Below are 20,395 nucleotides of genomic sequence, written 5' to 3' on the forward strand. Positions count from 1 at the left end.
GCAACCGTCGAGGTTTCAGGTGGCGAAACCCTGTCGGGGTCTTTGCTGAGAAATGCGACAGTCGCTTCGAGAAGGACAATGTCAGTAGGCTTCAAATCGCGATTACAGGATTGTAATCAGGTAGAAATATGTTCGAAAGTAGTCGTGCAGATGGCGAGAGAGGATCGTGGGCAATTGTATTTGGGGAGGGCTGAGAGCAAAAATATGGAGGGGAATGTGTGAGTAGAAAGAGGACTGGTGAGTGCTGGTGACAGAGAAAGTTTGCCTGGTCGGGTTTGCAGATGGAGGCGCGCGAGAGAGAGAGCCCCGAAATCTCCTCCCGCGTCTGGCTGCTAGAAGGCGTGGTAGTGGTGCGAGGGCAAGTGGGCACGCCCAAGCGCATCTACGCACCCGCCGGGGGATACACACACAGTCGCTGCTCTCCACGTCGACAGAACACCACACACCGAATCCTTCTGCGACCACCAGTTTGCTGCGCCAGAAGCGACACTCACTCAGCAAATGAGTGCTGATCGCACTCAAGCGTAAGACGACTAAACTCCCAGCTCTGGTGGGCAGTCTCCGGATGTACCGTGACGATCGCAAACGGCTGAGCTTGGCAAGACTTTTGATTCCCGAACTTGCAGCAGCGTGGGTAATGGATGAACGTGTTTTGGAGACAATCTCTTGGCCAAAGAGAAGAAGGATGATATGCAGTGAGGAGCATAATTGTGCCAGGTACTTTCGCGTCTTACCTGCTTTGTATAACCACAACGCAATCGATTCGCGAGACAAATTGGGAATGGGAAGGATGATCAAGAAGTGTGCGTGGGTTGGGTCTCCTCACGAGGCGCGGACCAAGGATACGGATCGCTCTTGGAATAGATCGTTGCCGTGCAGGTGCCGCCGCGCAGTGCCGTAACTGGAAAATTGATGATGTCGAAGTTGATGCGGTGGCAGTTTCCGGTGGGGTTTGGGCAGCCGCACTGTTGATATGTGAGACGAGACGCTCATAGAGGACGGTGGTGATCGCGTGTGCTGTGTGATGAGACGGCCGAGAGAACAATAGTGCAGTCCCGTAATAACAACCTCCAGCTTGGAAGATAGTGGTAAATAATTACCCATCCCACTGGCTACTCGCCCATTTCATTGCTGGAAATTTCGGGTGAACACCGCCTGTGACTAGATACAGTCCATCTCCAGTGCTACCGTAACGTACCAGGAGATGTAGCGCTACAAAGCACTGCACTTTATTCCCGACTTCGCTACGAAGTACTCGCGGACGGGGAGAATCTATGAGGGAATGGTCTCCTGGCGGCCCGTTTCTACATCTCCATGCTGAGCGGAGTGACGATGCACACGGGACTTCAGTCCCATGGTATGCACACATACCAAATTGATCCAACAACCCAGCTGCTCGCCGTTTGCTGCATGCCGCTGCCGGAGAAACGCAAAGATCAGGCGATACTGCCCGCGCTTCGTGGCTCTGCAGAACGATCGGTGGTTCGTCTTCTACTGCATGTAGTGCGCAGGTCAGAAAGCACAAAAGCATGAATAATGCAAAGCCCTCGCGCACATCAAATGCAGATTGGCGGGCGAGGATGCCACTGCCTGAACGGGCCTGGCTTTCGAGGGCTGCCCAAGTGCCCAAGTGGTTTGGAATTTTTCCAAGCGTCCTTAGTCGTGTCGTAATTTCGCACTGGTGAGATGGACCCGGCCGGGCCAGACGAGGCGCTTGTTTTTGCTCTCTACTATTGTACTTCGTGAGACCTCAACCTTTCCAAATCTTTTGGGCTGTCTTTTCTCGCCGAAATCGCTTCCTTGGATATGACATTTTCTAACGAACCAGTGTGAGCTAGTGAGCGACCTCGATCGAAGGCCATTATCATACAAAATATAACCCTCGGCGGGGAAGAGCCGGCATCTCGGTGCTCAACGGTGGTTCGCTTGGCTGTCATGATGATCTTGCTGATCACAGCGTAAATTCTACACCTGTCATCGTGCGGCATTACCTATGGATGTAAGCATCGTAAGGCTACTTCCGAAGATAAAATCAAAGTGGACACGTCGAGTAGGGATAAATGCATAACAATCTCTGGAGCGAACGCACGAGTGGACGGTGCCTGATCCAGACATGCCGCACGCATGCGCACCAATGTGTTCGAGTGACGATATACCGAACTCCATAACCGCAAATATGTGAGAGAACTCGACACTCTGCTCGTATGTCTAGCGCTCTCGCTGCTGGCAGAATTGCTCATTTCTCAATATCCCACATGGACTTGCACATGACCAAAGCGGACGCATCGGCCCTCCACCTCCCTTGAGTGATGACAGTGGCCCATTCGAGGTGAACCTTCCCTCTCCTCTTCTCAAAATAGTCGTATGCGGTGCGGCCACCGTCATCATCATACTGCAGAGCACATCGCGAACATCTTCCGATTTAACCGTTCAAATGTAGCACAAAGAGGAATAACAAATGTCATAGGATGTACACATGAACGCGTACCTACGTATGCATCGTTGCAGAAAGGATCAATCACATGTCTCAGAAATTCACACAGGACAGTGAGAATGACGTCGCTGTCCGTTCGATACATCACATGGCAGAGATTCCAGCGGTCGCAGTACTTTTGCCGAATATTACATGGACAATCTGTACAATTGACGAGGATCGGCGGTGCGTGGCAGTGCTCAGATGATCATCAGCTCACAGCCAGCCAGTCGACATTTCGGACTCGGACTTCGGGCTTCAACACCGCTGCTGCTGATGGAGCCAGAAGGCGCATATACTGTAGATGTTCTTCACGGACGCATCCGTGCCGTGAGCAACGCAGGCCGCTCTTTGACTCTATCCGACCACGGATTTCGCGCTGCTGGCTGTCATTCAAGCTGATTACCGCAAGCGGCCAATTCGCATCTGCAGGTGAGCCATTTATTGCTGCGTGGCCCAGGCGCTCATGCTCGTCGGTGGCGTCGAGGGTCCGTCGCGCCATCTTAGATCCAGCATAGCGGGTAAACGATCGGAAAGATTATCCAATGTGATTACCTATCGCGAAGTGTTTTATCGTTCATCATGCAGTTCTGAGTTTGGGGGCTATCCGCGTAGAATTCTATCCGTAGACGGTTGGAAAAATATTTGATTTCATGACCCTCCAACTTCGCGAGATGAGGCCAAGCATCGCCAAGCACGCCAAGTAGATTACACTGCTTCGATAATTCAATCACCTGTGAGACGCTTTCGGGTGATCTGCCCGACCCACCTTGGCACATATCATCTGCGCAAGGATAGGATGGCTGCTGTTGAGGATGCTGAAACATCTGATATCAAATACTTGTGACGGGCTTCTTGTCCACGTGACATGGCAACCAGTATGTACTGTACCTTTTCCAAATGTAAGAGCATCACGAGTTGACGCGAGACTTATTACGTGCAGCGGAGGTGCGCTGTCTAGGTCAGCTTGACCAGGTACACTCGCTTACTACAAAGACTGTACGGACGAAGGCTATGGATATGTAGCGTGACGGACGTCAGGTGGCTTGCCCATAACGAGCAGAGCGCGCAAAATCCGAGACCGATGGGAAAAGGAGCGGTCACTGACTCGCAGCAGGAAAACAAGATATCCTTTAGGGCCGGACATTTCGCGGGCACAGGCATCGGGTCGTGGAGGAAATGAAAGGATGCAGCAGTGCACGACCTACGAGCCTTTCCAATCCCCAAGCTCGAAGACCCGTCGCATTGATGAGTGGAGGTAGTTGGTGGACCCAACGCCGAAATCGCATCGATTCCTCCTCTCGTTGTCCGACCATCCGCCCATTTTTACCAAGGCAGAGAACAAAGCCCTGACCAGCTGCTTGCCGCTCTGGCCCTGTTAGCTGCTTGCTGCATGAGCGGTGCGTGAAAAACGCCTCGCGTCTATTAGCTTGCGGTATTTTCCAACTCTGCATTCAATCTCGCTTTTCCGTCAGATCTTTTGCGTGGAGAGAGCTGCAGGTGGCCCACGGACCTTTTTGGTCGTTTGTTAGAGCTCGTGTTCTTGCGGTCTACATTTTTGATGATGCAAGACATAGTTCGTTGTGTTGAGCCTAGCTCATTAGCGTGCATATCACGTGCCGAGCGATGCTTGATGCACCTCTCCTGTGAGATAGAGCCTGAGTGTGAGCGCGTGGCCAAGCCAACACATGTTTCTGTTGTACACTGTTTCATAGAAAAATTCCTAAATACAAACGCCCCTGTTCGTGTTCATCAAGCGACCTATTCAGGACCTACATGACTCCTTCAAATCCATATTTCAACCGGCGGTAAGGTAATTTGACCAGAATGAAATGAGGACGCCAAGGGCGCCTCTCCAGATCAACAATGTTACGTTACATTTGCCTGGACATATGATCAGCGGTGATGGGTCAAAGGCGTGACTGCTGATCTACAGAGCCAAAGGAAGCGCTTGACTTCGACACGCACGACGTGGCACCACAGTGGCCATCTCGAAACCTGGGATCAGCACGGCAATTTGCTGCTACGGTGTTTCATCATGGATGATCACAACGCAGAGCCTGTCATGCCTTCTCGGTGGGTTTTTACGAGTAACGCCTGTTTACGTATGATTTCGGGGCCATCCTCCACGTGTTCCTCGTTCATAACGTTCATGGATCGCTATATCTTTCATCCCCGGTGCTTCAGCCAAGAACTTTCGGGGTTGAGATCTTCTGCGGTGACGCCCAAGGTTCATGTTGATAAGAAATGCGTCCTTCATCCCCGGTTCAATCACTGCCATGCCCGATACAAATTCATGCGCCATGGAGATTGGAAGACCACTGGTAGCGGAAGCATGATCCCGGGCACGCATTGCATGGTTGCGCGTGGTCGTGAGAGTGAGATGCACCCTCATGCAGCTGCTTGCATCATGTCACCACACCTCCCCGCGAAACCGGGCCTGTAGCCCGACGTTGCACAATGAAGCCACCAAGATCCTTATCGCCTTCTTCCTTCATCCAAGGGACTATTGAAGACTATCGACACCCGCCAAGACGCATTGAACATGAGAAAAGATCTTGTTTTTCGTCAGACGAGGCGGGTCCTTGTTTCCCTTTTCCCCACGCGCGGAGAGATCTATGGATCGTGATCCCTTGTGCATGCTCGCACTGTATCCTTTTAACCACCACCTCAGCGCAACAACAGTGAAGGATTCATATTCACGTCCGAGCACAATCCTTCGCGCTTTAACCTTCCCACGTCTTTGACCGGATTTGAAGAAGCTTCTGGCACCGAATAGCCGTACCCACGTCGTCAGTTGTTTGTTTCCCTCCACTTTGCATGTCATCGGGAGCAGATGATCGCATGCATCTCGTCGGTGGGATGATGTTATTTTGAGGGGTCTAGTCTTGTTCTCCTCGTTTTCCCCACGGACGAAACAGCCACCAATGAACGCCTCGTGGTAGGCTTAAATCTGACCTGACCGTGGGGAAGTACATATGCTGTTGACGAACTACAGGACTGATTTGTGTTGCCTCGCTTGGAGATGACAAGCCGACAACCTTGGCCTCCATGGCTATCACGACGGTCTAGTCGCCCACTTCGCCTGGACCATCGGATGCCATGCAGATGTGTGCTTCACCTCGTTCTGCCAGCAAAGACAAGAAGCGAGATACGAGGACTGTTGACACCCAAGTGTATGGTCCTGCCAGCGAAAGTCACTGAACGAAGCAGTCGCGATCAAATTACCTCTCCCCCTTCTCCGTTGTCGATCTCGACATAAATCATGCATTGCATCGAATAGAAACTCATGACGTGCTCATACACATGTAAAGGTAAGTGCAATGGCGAAGGCAGTCATCAACTCTGTGCTTTGAGTATGATTACGAATGGTCGTCAATGGCATCATCCACGATGTGACATCGACATATCGCGGTCTGTGGATAAGATTCACGAGCATGGCGAATCACGAGTATCCAGCTGGTGGACATGGGTGAGCCGGGCTTTCGATGCTCCGATAGAACTTGTCGCCGAATCGGCAGAGAATGCTCGCCAGCCGCACACGGTGACGAAGACATCGTACGACTGTAGATATTTGCCATTCCTTTCGTCCGTTAGCTTGTAGGTACGATTAAGATGAAAGTCGTTTCTCGTCATCGCAATGCATTCGACGATGGGAGTGTCGAGCGTCGACATGGACGAGCTGCATGTTTCCGATTCAAGTATCAGGCTCTTCTGCCATCATAGTATCTTGATGTTCCAAGTCTTGATGTGCAAATGCTGTCACACTCGATATGGTATAAGGTTGTCATGAATGTGATCAAGTAGGTCGCACAAAGTGCGAACTCGATGGTGCAGCCTGAGGACTTCACTCCACGAAAGCGCACTGCACTTCAACTCTTTGCCGAAGAACTTCCTGACCTACAAGTATTTCATCACACATAGGCAGCTATCTAAAAGCCACGAGTCTGCTTTCGCTGTTGTAAATTCATTTATTCTCTTCGAGCTACAGACGAACTTCACGTCCGACTATGCGATGCTAAATGAAACGGTTTAGATTGGTGCGCCGCCGCCTTTTGTCACAGCTTGCGCGCACGATACGCAATTCGCGGCATCTCTCACACCAAACACGTCGAGTCACGGCACGGCACGGTGCAGAGTATCTCCAAATCTTGGTGAAACCCTTGGAAAGCCTTCAAAGTGCGCATCTGCGGGACGTGAGATGCGGATATTCAGCTGCTTCGCCACATACCATTCGTCAATAATGAAGCAGAAAGTCAGTGTTGTCGCTGAACGAGGTGGAATGGTAGGTGAGATCGACTGAAGAGCCGCTCTAGCCTCAGAGTCAGGAGATGCAATCGTTCCCGTTCTGTTTCGCGTCCCCGTCTCGCGTTTAGCGAACAGTTTTACAGGTGATGCCTAGTCTTTTGGACTGTTTCATTGGGGTGATGCTTGGCTCTGCCGGATCAACAGTTCCCTCGCCATGACCGAATGACCAAGGACAAGAATCGCTAGTCTTCGCGGCGATGTCATACAATCGTGAGACTGCATGCAAGCTGCTTCTTGATCGAGGCACGAGGTGTGGCACAGCCGCACGACATTCAGCCTCCGAGACCTTTGAGGATTATTGGGACAGCGGCAATTCGAACGTCTCCTGCAAGTGACATGGATGGAGTTTCTCACCCTGTACAGATAAGTTGCTCCGGACGTGCCAACTCGGGAAGCTGTCTCGAGATGTGCCACCTTGACTATGCGCTGCTCGGCAGTGTGCTGTTTGAGAGCTTGCACTTTGGAGGTCTTCAAACCCACAATGTGCTCGTTCCTGCCTGTACGAAGCTCGAAGATAATCGATATACAAAGATCGGGCCCAGGCCCACGCCCTCAGTGTTTGAGCTCTTACTCCCCTGGTCCTCACTCGAATCGGATAACTACGAGCCCACCTAGACGTATTGCGATTCAAATTACAGCATGTTCACGATTCCTGATCTGCTTCGAGCACCTTCTATGAAGTGTATGATATGGCTTTTCGCGCTTTTTCTGATCGTGGCTCCTGTCCTGGGCCGGAGCATTGAGCCTGATCGCGCCACGCATGATCAGCAAACAGAACCAGATTCCGACTCGAAGGGTGATCAGATCAGTAACCCATCCACAAGGAACTACACTCTTGTCGATAGATGCAAGAACTACGTTATCGCTTCCGGCGACTCTTGTCAGTCCATTTCAAAAAGCAACCGGATTTCCTTGGCCGCTTTGACATCTTACAATAAGGACACCTGGGGATGGACTGGATGTAAGACTTTGGCCAAAGACACCAGAATCTGTGTGGGAAAAGGCGCTCCACCAATACCAAAGACCAACTCGAACGCACAATGTGGTCCCACGAAACCTGGCGTTTCATTCCTCACGCCATACCTCTACAAAGGCAAGCTGGCCGACATGAACCCTTGTCCTCTCAACGCCTGTTGTGATACCGAAGGCCAATGCGGTTACACATCCACATTCTGCAAAATGAAGCCCGGGACAGGCACTGGATGTATCAGCAATTGCGGCACTATTGTAAAGAAACAAAGGCCGCCAAAGGACACGATCACGTTAGGGTTCTTTGAGGGATGGGCGTATGCCCGGGGCTGTGCAAACATGAAGGCAAAGGATATCGACACGTCCAAATACTCGCACATGGCGTGGGCATTCGCAAATGTCGGACAGGACAATTCAATAATCGTCACAGACCAAGAGCAATACAAGGACTTTCTTGCTCTACCGAAGGTCAAGAAGATTATGTCGATCGGAGGCTGGGCAGCCAGAGACGCCTTGCATGCAGCTACCCGACCAGAGAATCAGGAGTCGTTTGCGAACAAGATTCTTGACTTTCTCAATGCAAACAAAGAACTTGATGGGGTCGATATCGACTTCGAATTCCCCGATAATGCTGAACAGGCTGGCTGGTTTCTTTCTTTTCTTCGACAACTGCGTTCGAAGTTGCCTTCATCCAAATCACTTTCCATTGACATCCCCGCTGCATATCAGAAGCTTTCACATTATCCTCTCAAGGAACTGGCTGACACGGTGGACTACATGATCGTGATGAGCTACGACTACTTCTCACACAACGATTACAATTACGGTGTCTACACCCCTGACGACGGCTGCCCCCATGACCACTGCCTTCGCAGCCACGTCAATGTCACACAGACCACTTCCACCATGAGTCTACTCACTTATCACGCCGGAGTACCCGCGTCGAAGCTCGTCTTGGGCGTCGCAAGCTACGCCAAAGGTTTCGTGCTCAACGATGCCGCATGCACAGACCCCAATAACCCAGTATGTACCTACAAGCCAGATGGGCCATTCAAAGGCTGTCTTGGAGAAGCCGGCGTCTTGTCAATGAACGAGATCAACTCTATCATCTCGGCGAAGCAACCAGGGACTTTCACGTCTTATGATGTTGCTAGTGATTCCAATTTCCTGGTGTACAATGCTGCAACCGAGAAGGATTCCGCACCTGTGGCGCAGTGGTATGGTTATATGGATCGGAAGGTCCTTGAGAGCAGGAAGAAGCTTTATTCGAGTTGGGGTGCTCGAGGAACGGTGGAATGGGCGACCTCTATGGAGTAGAGCATTGTTGTATTGGGTTGACTTTTATGGTTACATCGTAGCGACTGGGTTATTCTTAAGGTGCAAGCGTGATACAACCGCAGTTGGCCTAGAATTGGGTCTGGCTTGCGTGCATTCTACTCTACCATCTCTGGGTGGCATTGTTCCAAGGACGTAAGGATGCTTTCGTCTGTGCACCCATCTGTCTTCTGTCGATGCTCGAACCTAATGACCACAGAACAATTATCCAAATCTCCATTTTGTCGGAATGATCTGTGTCATACTACATGATCGGTGCGGCCGGGTTGCTTGAATTTGGCATTGAGCGCGGCTTCACCATCGGCACACGTCGTCGATAGGCCGAAGCTCACCCCGCAAAAACCGCGTGCTCGTCATCGCGGCTCAAGCTCCACCGGGCAACTGCATTTGACCTCGAAGCACCACGGTTTTAACGTGACAATCTCACGATAAATCGGCCACGAGTGAAATCCGGGACAATTCAAGCTGGAGCTTCGTACACCGAAACTGTTCTGTGCGAAGCGTCACATGTGTCGGAATCACAGACCTGAGCCAACGATGACGTTGAAACCTGATTGATGCCCATCACAAGTCCGACTCGCCACGGATATCTGAACATTTCGTCACACACACCGACGAGTCTTGAGCTTCACCAGATCTTTCACAGTCATGAAGAATACTCTGATTGATAGGCTATATCGTCGTGAGACATATGGCTCCAACATCGCTTCCAACAGCTACCGCAAGCTGTACAGCGATCGCCGCCTGATCGACGACCTGGACATTGTTAATGAACTTGATGGTCATTCTGGATGTGTCAACGCGCTGAGCTGGTCTAAGTCGGGTAGTCTGCTGGCATCAGGCTCAGACGACCAGCATCTGAACATATACGCCTACCAACCCACGACCGTCAACAGCCAGTTTCAACTCACCGCGACCGTGGCTACCGGTCATACTCAGAACATCTTCTCGGTCAAATTCATGCCCCACAGTCAGGATCGAACAGTCATCACAGCAGCTGGAGATGGAGAGGTGCGCATCTTTGACCTGGAGTACTCGGGACAGGCAAGAGCAGCATCTCGGGCATCACATCTCGCAACGGAAGGGAGGAGGCGTGGCCGGAACACAATCTTCGATGGAGTAAGATATATGAGCGATGGAGATACCAATTGTCGGGTATATCGGAGTCATGGAGATCGAGTGAAGCGGATCGTGACCGAGTCATCGCCCCATTTATTTCTGACATGCTCGGAGGACGGCGAGGTTCGTCAATGGGATTTACGCCTGCCGAGCTCAGCGTATCCGTCACCTCGCGACGCATCGAGCGGCAACATCCCGCCGCCACTCATCTCGTACAAACGCTACAACCTCGATCTGAACACCATCTCGTGCTCGGGGAGTCAGCCACATTACATCGCTCTCGGAGGCGCACATCGGCATGCCTTCCTCCATGACAGACGTATGACTGGCCGCGATCGTTTGGCAGAAGCTGGAGTGCCGCTGTCATCGCCAGAGAACCTGTCTTCAGAACAGCAAGAATTACTAGGCCAAGCCACAAGATGTGTGAGGAAATTCGCTTCACCGAACCAGAAAAAGGCAGGAGCGCGCGACAATGGCCATATCACAGCATGCAAGATCAGCGATGCTCGACCGGATGAGATGGTGGTCAGTTGGTCAGGTGACCACATTTACTCCTTTGATCTGATTCGAGAGTCTCCATCTGATGCTCAAGGGAGCACTTCTCCAACCAAAGGCAGTCGTGTCAAGGAAAGTCGCGACCGCAAACGGAAGCGAAAGGCAGATAGCAGTCAGGGATCTACAGGTCGAGCAGCCACTGCTCGTGCACAGGGCGATAGGCAAACTCCAATGCACGACACTGCACTCCGCATTCACTATGGAAATGGCCAGAGCGAGGACATTCCTTTCGCGAATGAACGTGTGTTGACGGAAAAAGAGCGTGGTGCTCAACGTTTCGCCAAAGCGACTGGCGAGATCAAATCAGCTCTGCTCAGTCAATCATCATCAGCGACTTCTCCGGACCCGACGGCCGACTTCACACGTGCTCTCGGTCGATGCGCGAGTATCATGTCTGACATGGACGAGGCGATTCGGAATTGGTCTTACCCAATGCGTCCGAGCCCTGAACAAGTCTATCTCCAGAAAACCCTCCGTCGAAACAGAGAGAGCACCAGACGCTTCGTACAAACCGCCGGCACACTCGCGCGAGTGCTAGGCGGCAGAATACAAACCCCCTCCAGTACAAGCCCCATGATTGCCCATTTCTCCAGTGTCGAAACGAGCAACAGCCATCTCGAACTCCCTCCCGAAGAGCGCTTCGTCTACGACTTCATCAAAGCCATTCTGCTCTGGCTCGACTCTGGTATCGGCCGGCTGATCGACGGCTTCGTCCGACCTGTAGACGTCCGACCCGGCTCAAAGGCCGGCACACGTCTCCCCATTCCCGAAGACGACGCGACCACAGAAGCCATCGAAGACTACCTCATCCCCTATCTCCTTGTTCTCGCTGGAGATGAGCCTATCATTGACGTCGAAACCAATCGCTTCGAAATTGACCAACGACGCTATGTTTTTTCGAATCGGAAGGCTGCGGTCATTGCGTTCGCTCGTGCAACTAGGACGCCTTTTGCTGATCTTAGTTCTGCGGTCGTTCAGGCGGAAGGTGAGACTTTCGCCGAAACACAGGATCGTGCCGAGGCGCATGCGTTCTGGGCGACGAAGGTCGCGAGGGGGTTGTTGCTGGATGTGGGTCGGGTTGTTACTGAACAATTCGTTAATCGTGGTTTTGGAGGTTATGTGACGAATGGTCAGGATGGTGCGGATGAGGAAATGCGAGAGACAGATGGTGCTGTGGATGAGCAAGTGGCTTTCCAGTCAAATGATGGCAACATCTCTTCTTTTGAGGAATCACCAGTCGTTGCTGACGGCGAAGACGACGATGGTGATGAAGGGGATGACGATGACGATAATGATAATGATGACGAACTAGGACTGACTAACGATGACCTGATGGAAATTCTCGAGGAAGACGAAGTGCTTGATGAAGACGAAGACGAAGTCAACGGAGAAGACGAGGAGGACGAAGAGGAAGACGAGGACGCTGATAGCGAGCCTTATGAAAGCTCCGAGCCTGACGAAGAGGATGGTGTTCCAAATCTTGGTGTCCCACGACTTGTCTACCAGTCGGCCGCTGCACGTCGAAAGCAAAAAGCTAGCGTGGAAAGAGACATCGTCAGCTATGGTCCCACTCGGACCTATAAGGGTCACTGCAACGTCCAGACAGTCAAGGACGTCAACTATTTTGGTCCGGATGACGAATATGTGGTCTCCGGCTCTGACGACGGTAATCTCTTCATCTGGGATCGGCGCACTTCCGAGCTTGTCAACATCCTCGAAGGCGACGGCGAAGTAGTCAATGTCGTCCAGGGCCACCCTTATGAAACGATGATGGCCGTCAGCGGCATCGATCACACCATCAAAATCTTCTCGCCGGATGCCCGTGCTCGTCAGGTCGCGCGTCTCGGACAGGGTGTTTCCGCCCACGATGCAGCTTCTTTTAGTTCCCTCTCGTGGCCGCGGAGAAGAGGATTGCGGCGACATATTGGTCATCGTCAATCCGCAACCGAAACCGAAAATCTAGCCGCTGAAGCCGAGGACGAGGACGGATTGGCATCGGCACAAGTCGCACAACAGCAGGCGGTACATGCCGACGAGGACGATGACTATGTCGCACCGAATGGCCTGACGAGTCGAAAGAGGATGCACGATTGCGAGCGGATTGTTCGGCAGAATCAGCGACAACGAGAGGAGGGTAACCAGGAAGCTGTGATCACGGTAAGTCTTTTCCCTCAATTTTGCAACAGCACCCTTGCCGTACCCTTTTCTTTTCCTTCTTGTCGTGAAATGTTTCCAAAAGAAAAACCCTTCTCTTACCAAACGTTTCCCTCGTCTCTTGCGCGAGGCATAAAAGATCAGCCGTCAACAACTCCTCCAAATGCTCTTCGCACACTGGGCGAACGCATGAGAAAGGCCGACTACTACCACGCTTTTCCTCCGCCGCCACCGACAAGCACCATTCCTCACTTACACATGCATGGCTGCTCCTATTGTCCCCCTCTAATCGACTCACTCGCTGACGAATTGGCTCTCTCTTTCCGCCTTTTCTCGGGAATTTCAGCGCGCTATGTTGGCTCAACTTGCTGAGAGAATTCAATTGCATCGGGCTGTGGCCGGCTTGCCGCCATCGGATGATAACGATCAGTTGAGAGTGGTTTTGAATCAGAGCTGTGCGCAGCAGTGACATCCACTTTTCGTAAAAAAAATTGGCTGTGGCAGAGTTGTGGATTGCGTTGGCAATAGGCTACCTGGAGGGTGCAAAGGAATCCCTAAAGTGATGATATTGGATCCCTGAGAGGCTCCGGGCTCGCTTTGGTACTACACAGACCATCGTCTTTACTTCATGTAGCCAAAAATGTGACGACCGCTGGTGCACTGGAAGTTCTCTCCATTGTAATTCTGTACATTCCGCGCAAGCCCCCCTGTTGCCAATCTCGAACTCCAGAAAAATCCCGACAGCTCTCCTCGTACCTCCCTAATGATACATCGCATTCCCATTTCGACTTCTCTTCTCCCTTCCAATTTATTTCGACTTGGCCGCCTTCGCTTTCAACGCCTTCTTGCGGTTACTGCGGATCATCACCAAGCTGAGGAAACTTCCCACCACGGCGCCGCCCAGCAGGAGCAGAATCACGGGAATTCGGATCGCCCAGACGCGTGGAGGAAAGAGCGATTGGACGGGATGTGAGTCGTCGACGAATGGCTGGAGACCAGGATTGTCAGTCTTTTGATTGTTGGTGATCGGTGAGGGGTGGGTTTTGAGGGCGAGTTGGGTGGTAGAGATGATGTGTGTGATCGAAGTGGGTATGCTATGGAACTGGCCCCCTTTGTGTGATGTCGAGGAGTGACTTACCATAACCAGTGTCCAGAGAGAGTAGTAAAGAAAGACGGCGGTCGCGACTCCCAACATGGCGAGTCCGACGAGGCGATCAAGCTGGAAGAAGAGAAGTCAGGTTCAGTCTCTTCCGACGATGCAACCGGCGCTGTACGTACGAGTGTGTTTGCGCCCATACTTGCTGGTAAAGATATTAAAGGAGATTGAAAGAGCGTAAGAAAAGTCGTTGTAGGCGATTGTTGTGGAATCAACTCGTGATGCCGCCAATTTCACATATGCGATCGTATCCTGGACAATTATTCACTGACGCTGTCGCGACTCTCCTTGCCCGCGCACGCGTCTGGCTGCCAGCTGTCGTTCAGGGTCCTGTTCTGTCTTCCACGGATATGGCTACACGTGCAGCGGGGCCAGCCGCAGAGCCAGACCCTAATTATCGATGCCTCCAGGACTCTAGGCAAAGAACGTCACGTACACGATCTTCACGCACAATATTGTGGCTTTCATGTCACTTTGTAGCTGCAGCTCTCCTCACACTCAGCTGATGTGGCGAATCTCGCCTCTGCTCGTCAATGTATCATGTCCACACCAGGGATGTGCTCGACCGGTGAATCCCGAACCAGCAAGAGCTGCATCCATTCACATGAACAAGTCGCGCGCCTCTTCCCTCGCCATTGGTCGGATGGTCCGATATATTATCAGAATGCGACTTGAATCGTACGCGCGATGCTACAGCACATGATCATCGCCGTGACAGTGATCATCCTGTCTGAGCTTGGCTGAAAGCGCATCAAACTTTCCGAGGTTATCTCAATTGTTCGTGTGCTGCGGATTCGTGACAGCAAAGACCGCTTGAATGTTTCCAGCGACATGGTACTAGTGAGAGCTACATCGGAAATACAAGTCCGATGATTGGCGACCCGGCTCGTTCGATCTCAGGAAGCGAATAGTCATCACACTACCCCTTTCGAGCCAGACTGGCTGAGATCTCGCTTGGTCTACTTGTCCTTGGCATGCAGAAATGTATCTTTCTCGCTATACTGCATTCACTTGGGTGGTTAGAATACACACAGACGGTAGGTTCTGTGTGACCGTGGCGCACGATGCTTTGTTTTGCTTGTAGGTCAACCAATCGGACTGCTGCAGGCTGGATGCCTCGATGCACCTTCGCTCAACAAAGCAGACGCAGTGGCAACAGTAGCTGTTCACCCCCGGGACCTTATAAATCATGAATCTCCACCACGCTTCAAGTTGATCAACTTCATCACAAGCTAGGTCGACTTTGCGGTCGACTACCTTTGCTGAATAGCATTATGAGTAGCATCATTCGGGCTGATAACAGCGCCGGAACCGAAATCACGAGCAGAAGCGCACAAATAACCCAAGCCCCACTGATCGCGAGGGCGGGTGGCCCTGCACAACTCGGCCCACTCACGACAATTTTCACTCCGCCCGCAAGCTGTACGAATTCATGGACATTTGAACCGAGCTCATATAATGGATTTTCTCCTGGCTTACTTGTCCAAAATGCACTGGCGACGAGCATCGATCCAAGCTGTTTCCCGAGCTCCTGGTTTCGTTACGGCAGATCTTCCTATGAAGCATATTATAGACCAGGTCAATGCCCCGCTGGATACTCGACTGCATTGGCAAGATTCAGTAGCTACACGCAGGCCACATGTTGTTTATCGTTAGTCTCTAACTATGAGAGTTGCAAGAGCTTACTGACCGACTCGTTTCAGTGGATTCAGTTTGAGTGTAGGTGGTGGATTGATGGGGTGCCTCAGCAGATGGTATGACGACACTCCGACGAACGTTCGAGTTGTTGAAGGTTCAACACTTGGCACGACTCTTGTAAATCCGCCCTTGACCATGTGGGCGCAAGTGATTCAAGTTGAATATTCAGCATCCGACCTTTCACTTTTCACAACTAGTACGAGCAGCGTGGTGTCGAGTAGTCCGACGGCTTCGCCCAGTCAGACTAGTAACGCCTTGTCACAAACGGGCTCTGTTTCGACCGGGATATCTACTCTCACCAGTGTGCCGGCCGCAACGCCTGGGCCTGCGGGCCTCGCTGCTGGCGCCATTGCCGGAATTGTTATCGGAGCACTCATTGGACTCGCGTTGGTGGTTGGTCTGACCATATTCTGCACGCTGCGCAGGACAAGAGCCAAGAAATCGGAAATCACAACACCGTCAACAGATGAGAAACCCGCTTCTGCGACGGATCCCGGGGACCCCAGAGAACCACGGGAGTTACCTACCGTTGGATATGGCAAATCAATACGGCGAGCCGAGGCACCGACAGACTCCCCTCGGTATGAGTTACCAGCGGAACGGGCTCCAGCCGAAGCACCCGGCGAGCGTGATCCTGCCGAGATTCCCACCCAGAAGGATTCGATCAAAGTTTCCGACGTTCCAGGACGAGTAGAGCTATACTAAAGCTCTGGCTGGTGTAAGTCTGGATCATTCGGCTCGATGGGTATGAGTTATACCAGCGAGGCTTTCTATCATAATTCTCGTACTACGTTGCGAATCCTGTATATGCACATCGATACCATACGAGCCTCAATAGCACCAATCGTGAATTCATACGCGACCGCCTCCTCCAGATGGGAACTGAACAATCTTTCAAGGCACTTGCATAGCTTGCGAGATGAGAGTAATGTTGAATCGTAGAACCACAGACGCAACGAACAACGAAGGAGCCCCACGTGTACCGGGCGATGCATGGCAGTCAAATCAGGAGAGACGGAGAGTACCCAGACGATTTTGAATACAGGTGTTGATATCGATGCTGTGAACGTCAATTGCTTTACAGCACTGACGCTCGCAGTGTGGTTACGACGAGTTGATGTCGCGCAGCATTTACTCGAGAGCGGTGCTGACGGCAATATACGCAGGGCAGACGGAAAGACTGCGCTCTATCTGGCCGCTGAGGACATTGCAGCCCAGGAGTTCATGGTTACTCTTTTGACCGAGTGGCGAGCAGATGTGGATACAAACGCATGTAGCCTCGCGCCCATCATTCTAGCTGCAAGCAGGGGTCATGAGGCGATTGTGCGTCGACTTACAACATGTGGTGCCGATCTCAAGGCTGCGGATGATTTCGGCCGTACGGCTCTATACCACGCCGCCTGGTACGGAAACAAGTCTCTCGTGGAAACATTACTGCGCAACGGTGCAGGTGTCAACATCCCTGACGAAGAAGGTAATACTCCTCTCATGAGCGCCATAGAGGATAAGCACCACAAATACATCGTGGACCTGCTTGGAGCCGCACGGACCAGGGACGAGGGCAAATACACGAGCGTAGACGACGCCCTTCTTCACCAGATGCCCAACTCAGAGGGCAGAAGTACGGGCGTGCTAAAAGCCCTTCTCTAAGGCGGTGCTGATATTGATCTGACCAACAAAGATGGCTGTACGGCTATTCATCTCGCAGTGTTGGCGAAAGACATCGCCTTTGTCCGCGAGCTTCTGAAGAACGGTGCCGCGGACGATGTCTGCAACCTTGAAGGCTTAACAGCATTAGACATCGTGCGTTCACAGTACACGAAGAACGTCCTCGAGTTTCTGAAGGGTAAAACTGTGCACGATTTCCCTGGCCTTCAGGGCTCCCCCGCAACAGTACACCGCGCACGTTTACTGTACTGGAAATACGTCGTCGAACTCCTTACTGAGAAGGACAAAATTATGCATGTTTCTGCTCCATCTCTTGAAATGGGGCGATGGCTCTGAAGATTCACATACAGTTCCCAGTACTATATCGTGAGTATTGACAAGCCCAGCCTTTCTTCAGACCTCCAAAGTGAAAAGCTGACGCCATCAGTAGATCTCTAAATGACAATCGTGATGGAGTGAGAGCAGAGTTGGCGACTTCCTTTATTATGTGGTTATCCCTTTTCTTAAGACTTAACCTAACTTATCCTCAGCAAATTTGATTGTTACGGCTCGTTATAGTTTTGAATTTCTGAATATTGAAATTTCTGAATTCGAGGCCTTCTTCATCTCATCAATGCGAGCGAAACTACGCGACCGTTGTTCTCGACCGAGAAGTCTTCAAAAGAAAACAGTGTGTAGTCCTCGTTCGCCAGTTGTCGTTCGAAGATGGCAGGGAAAGCACTCAGGCTTTCGAAAACGTGATTATCGTAGATGTCAATCGTTTTCCTCGTTCTCTATGGGACTGATCTGCGAGTGTCGCTTCTGTTGCGTTAATTTCTTGGACATTAGACCGTCAGATCTTTCTTAAATCAATGCTGTGCTTCTGTGCGAAGGCGGTCTGAAATGAAGAATAGAGGCATTCGGAAGCCCATATGCAAAATGTGTGTGGTTTGCACATTCAGGGATTGGCCGGCAGAGTTTGGGGAAGATTCATCACGATTGAGACAGGACTTTCCTTTTCACCGCCTGGTCGGTCCGAATTGTGCCATTTGGAGCGCACGCCAGCCTTCGATGAGGAAGCGCTCGGGTCCAGCACAGCTCACTGGACGACTGCCGTGTGTCCACCCCAATGGCTGGGGAACCTCGTCACCGCGTCGATGTAGCTCACTGGGACCTGCAGGTGGATACAGCATCCGGAACTTGGGTTTCCCAGGGACACGGAAAAGTATCATTCCGAAGCTTGGGGTTCTGGCATCGAAGAGGTCAATAAGAACAAGTTCCTGGAAGGGATCTTCAGAGCGGGTTAAGATGTTGAAAACTTCTTCCCATGATCTTTCGTGGATAAACACCTTCTGGAGTGTTATTTCTCGAGCTGATGTTGAGCTAAGAAACGTGCAAAGCCTGGTTGCGGAAATGTGTAGTCCACGAAGGCTGCATTTCCGGAGTAATGGCGGAGCAAAGGAGTTGAGGCAGTCTCCGAACTCGAGTCGCTCCGATTCGTGATATTCCGGCCATATTTGCCTCAAGTGACGGTCGTGATTGTTGTACCAATGCAGATCAATGCTTTCCAAATTGGGTGCTCCTTTCAAGAATTTAGAGATTCTTGCCACGCATGCCTTGTTCAAGGAGGCATTGATCTCTGCATCTTCTTGCTCCATATAATGGCTGTGCGAAACCGTTAATTTCAGATCTTGCACAGTTTGCATAATAGCATCTTCATCGCAAAGTCTAAATTCGTGCTGGAAGACATTTATCGGAATGCTGCATCCCATGAACCTGAAAGCACGAGCAGAAAGCTGACTTGATTGGATGGCTTCTAGGACTGCTCTGATCCAATACAAATGACCAACCTCATAGGATTTGGGACTATTTTTTGAGACTTGGCGAGTGCTAGCGCGAGGCCGTACAATATCGACAATCAAGACCTTCAAGCGTTGACCGCCCGAAGCGTGACCCAGAGCTTTGAAGCACTGTGTGAGTAGGTCGGTGATTTTCTGGCGCTTCTCGATAAGATGGGTCCCAACATCATCGGCTGCATATGCTTCGGGACACGCAATTGTCAACTCTTCAACTCGACGACCGTAGCTCAGCAGGACTCGCAGAACACTTCGCAGAGCATCTTCATCCAACACCAGATGCCTTTTGCGGAAGAATGTAACAAATCTGCCGCCAGACGACTTGGATGAGAGAGCGCGACTTGTAGCCCGTAGAGCACAAACAGAAGCTCGATCTCCTAGGCAACATACTATCATCTCAATGAGCTCCCCCGGTAGATCCTCTAGCGTGGCTATCATTGTTATTTCAGATGGTGGAAGATGAAGTACAATGCCGATGGAACAGGACACTGGAGATTTTCAGCTTGGCCTTGAACGGACGCGCAGTGTTTCATTAGAGAGCAACATCGCCTTTGTATTCAAGTAGTGCCAAGGAATACTGTATCGTGACATCAGGCAGAAGTCAGCATTGGCATGCATGCTAAAGCGCCACGAAAAGCCTCCTTTGCGGCGCGGTTGATAGGACTGTTACCTGAGAAGCATGTCCAGATCTCTACGAAACTGTATGTACCAATCACCAATGTGCAGAGCCTCACGGTGTAGCGACCCTCCTCGTAATCCGACACAATTAGGATGAACGTGAAGATTGACCTCACGTCACCTTTTGCTCTCCTAGGTCAACGTGTAAGAAGGCGAGATTCAAGGCAGGGTTGGTTACCGATGTCCTGGATGCCTTTTGGTGTGGTGGAGAAAATGGAGAGCACGTTGCTGTCCACGGTTTTGAAGCTTGAGGTGCAGAACATTGACCACAGCACGAACGGAACAGGCAGAACATACAGGAGAGCCTTGGTACAGCGCTTGACGATGTTGATTCACAGTCGAGCGGGGATGATAACGCAAGCTGGAGATTATGCGAAAGCGATTTGTTAGTCTATTTAGTATCGCTCTGAAACTCTCGAACGCTCATAGCACAGGCGCCCTGGTAAT

At 51.4% G+C, this 20,395-nt stretch overlaps 7 protein-coding genes across 7 annotated transcripts; 4 read left to right on the forward strand and 3 right to left on the reverse strand.

The window, feature by feature from the left end:
- Positions 1 to 782: 782 nt before the first annotated feature.
- Positions 783 to 1,072, reverse strand: K489DRAFT_376063 (uncharacterized protein). The gene has a single exon (XM_033603828.1). It carries the CDS (start codon positions 991 to 993, stop codon positions 823 to 825), a length of 171 nt encoding a protein of 56 aa, XP_033464941.1. The 5' UTR covers positions 994 to 1,072; the 3' UTR covers positions 783 to 822.
- Positions 1,073 to 7,465: 6,393 nt separating this feature from the next.
- Positions 7,466 to 9,067, forward strand: K489DRAFT_310434 (glycoside hydrolase family 18 protein; the record flags this gene model as incomplete). The annotated part of the gene is made up of 1 exon (XM_033600704.1): positions 7,466 to 9,067. The coding sequence occupies one exon, from the start codon at positions 7,466 to 7,468 to the stop codon at positions 9,065 to 9,067; it is 1,602 nt and encodes a 533-aa protein (XP_033464942.1).
- Positions 9,068 to 9,487: 420 nt separating this feature from the next.
- Positions 9,488 to 13,377, forward strand: K489DRAFT_376068 (WD40 repeat-like protein). The gene is made up of 2 exons (XM_033603829.1): positions 9,488 to 12,916; positions 13,053 to 13,377. The coding sequence occupies exons 1-2, from the start codon at positions 9,734 to 9,736 to the stop codon at positions 13,104 to 13,106; spliced, it is 3,237 nt and encodes a 1,078-aa protein (XP_033464943.1). The 5' UTR covers positions 9,488 to 9,733; the 3' UTR covers positions 13,107 to 13,377.
- Positions 13,378 to 13,530: 153 nt separating this feature from the next.
- Positions 13,531 to 14,209, reverse strand: K489DRAFT_415710 (dolichol phosphate-mannose biosynthesis regulatory; the record flags this gene model as incomplete). The annotated part of the gene is made up of 3 exons (XM_033608175.1): positions 13,531 to 13,901; positions 14,052 to 14,132; positions 14,192 to 14,209. The coding sequence occupies 3 exons, from the start codon at positions 14,207 to 14,209 to the stop codon at positions 13,722 to 13,724; spliced, it is 279 nt and encodes a 92-aa protein (XP_033464944.1). The 3' UTR covers positions 13,531 to 13,721.
- Positions 14,210 to 15,058: 849 nt separating this feature from the next.
- On the forward strand, positions 15,059 to 16,616 carry K489DRAFT_31604 (uncharacterized protein). Its single transcript, XM_033601128.1, has 2 exons — positions 15,059 to 15,720; positions 15,782 to 16,616. Exons 1-2 carry the CDS (start codon positions 15,344 to 15,346, stop codon positions 16,470 to 16,472), a joined length of 1,068 nt encoding a protein of 355 aa, XP_033464945.1. The 5' UTR covers positions 15,059 to 15,343; the 3' UTR covers positions 16,473 to 16,616.
- A 144-nt stretch (positions 16,617 to 16,760) lies between these two features.
- On the forward strand, positions 16,761 to 17,771 carry K489DRAFT_406536 (ankyrin; the record flags this gene model as incomplete). Its single annotated transcript, XM_033607268.1, has 2 exons — positions 16,761 to 17,388; positions 17,449 to 17,771. The coding sequence occupies 2 exons, from the start codon at positions 16,761 to 16,763 to the stop codon at positions 17,769 to 17,771; spliced, it is 951 nt and encodes a 316-aa protein (XP_033464946.1).
- Positions 17,772 to 18,358: 587 nt separating this feature from the next.
- On the reverse strand, positions 18,359 to 19,875 carry K489DRAFT_31539 (uncharacterized protein). Its single transcript, XM_033601088.1, has one exon. The coding sequence runs from the start codon at positions 19,706 to 19,708 to the stop codon at positions 18,434 to 18,436; it is 1,275 nt and encodes a 424-aa protein (XP_033464947.1). The 5' UTR covers positions 19,709 to 19,875; the 3' UTR covers positions 18,359 to 18,433.
- Between the last annotated feature and the right edge of the window lie 520 nt (positions 19,876 to 20,395).

This window comes from Dissoconium aciculare (assembly GCF_010015565.1).
Source record: "Dissoconium aciculare CBS 342.82 unplaced genomic scaffold K489scaffold_1, whole genome shotgun sequence".
Lineage (NCBI taxonomy): Eukaryota > Fungi > Ascomycota > Dothideomycetes > Mycosphaerellales > Dissoconiaceae > Dissoconium > Dissoconium aciculare.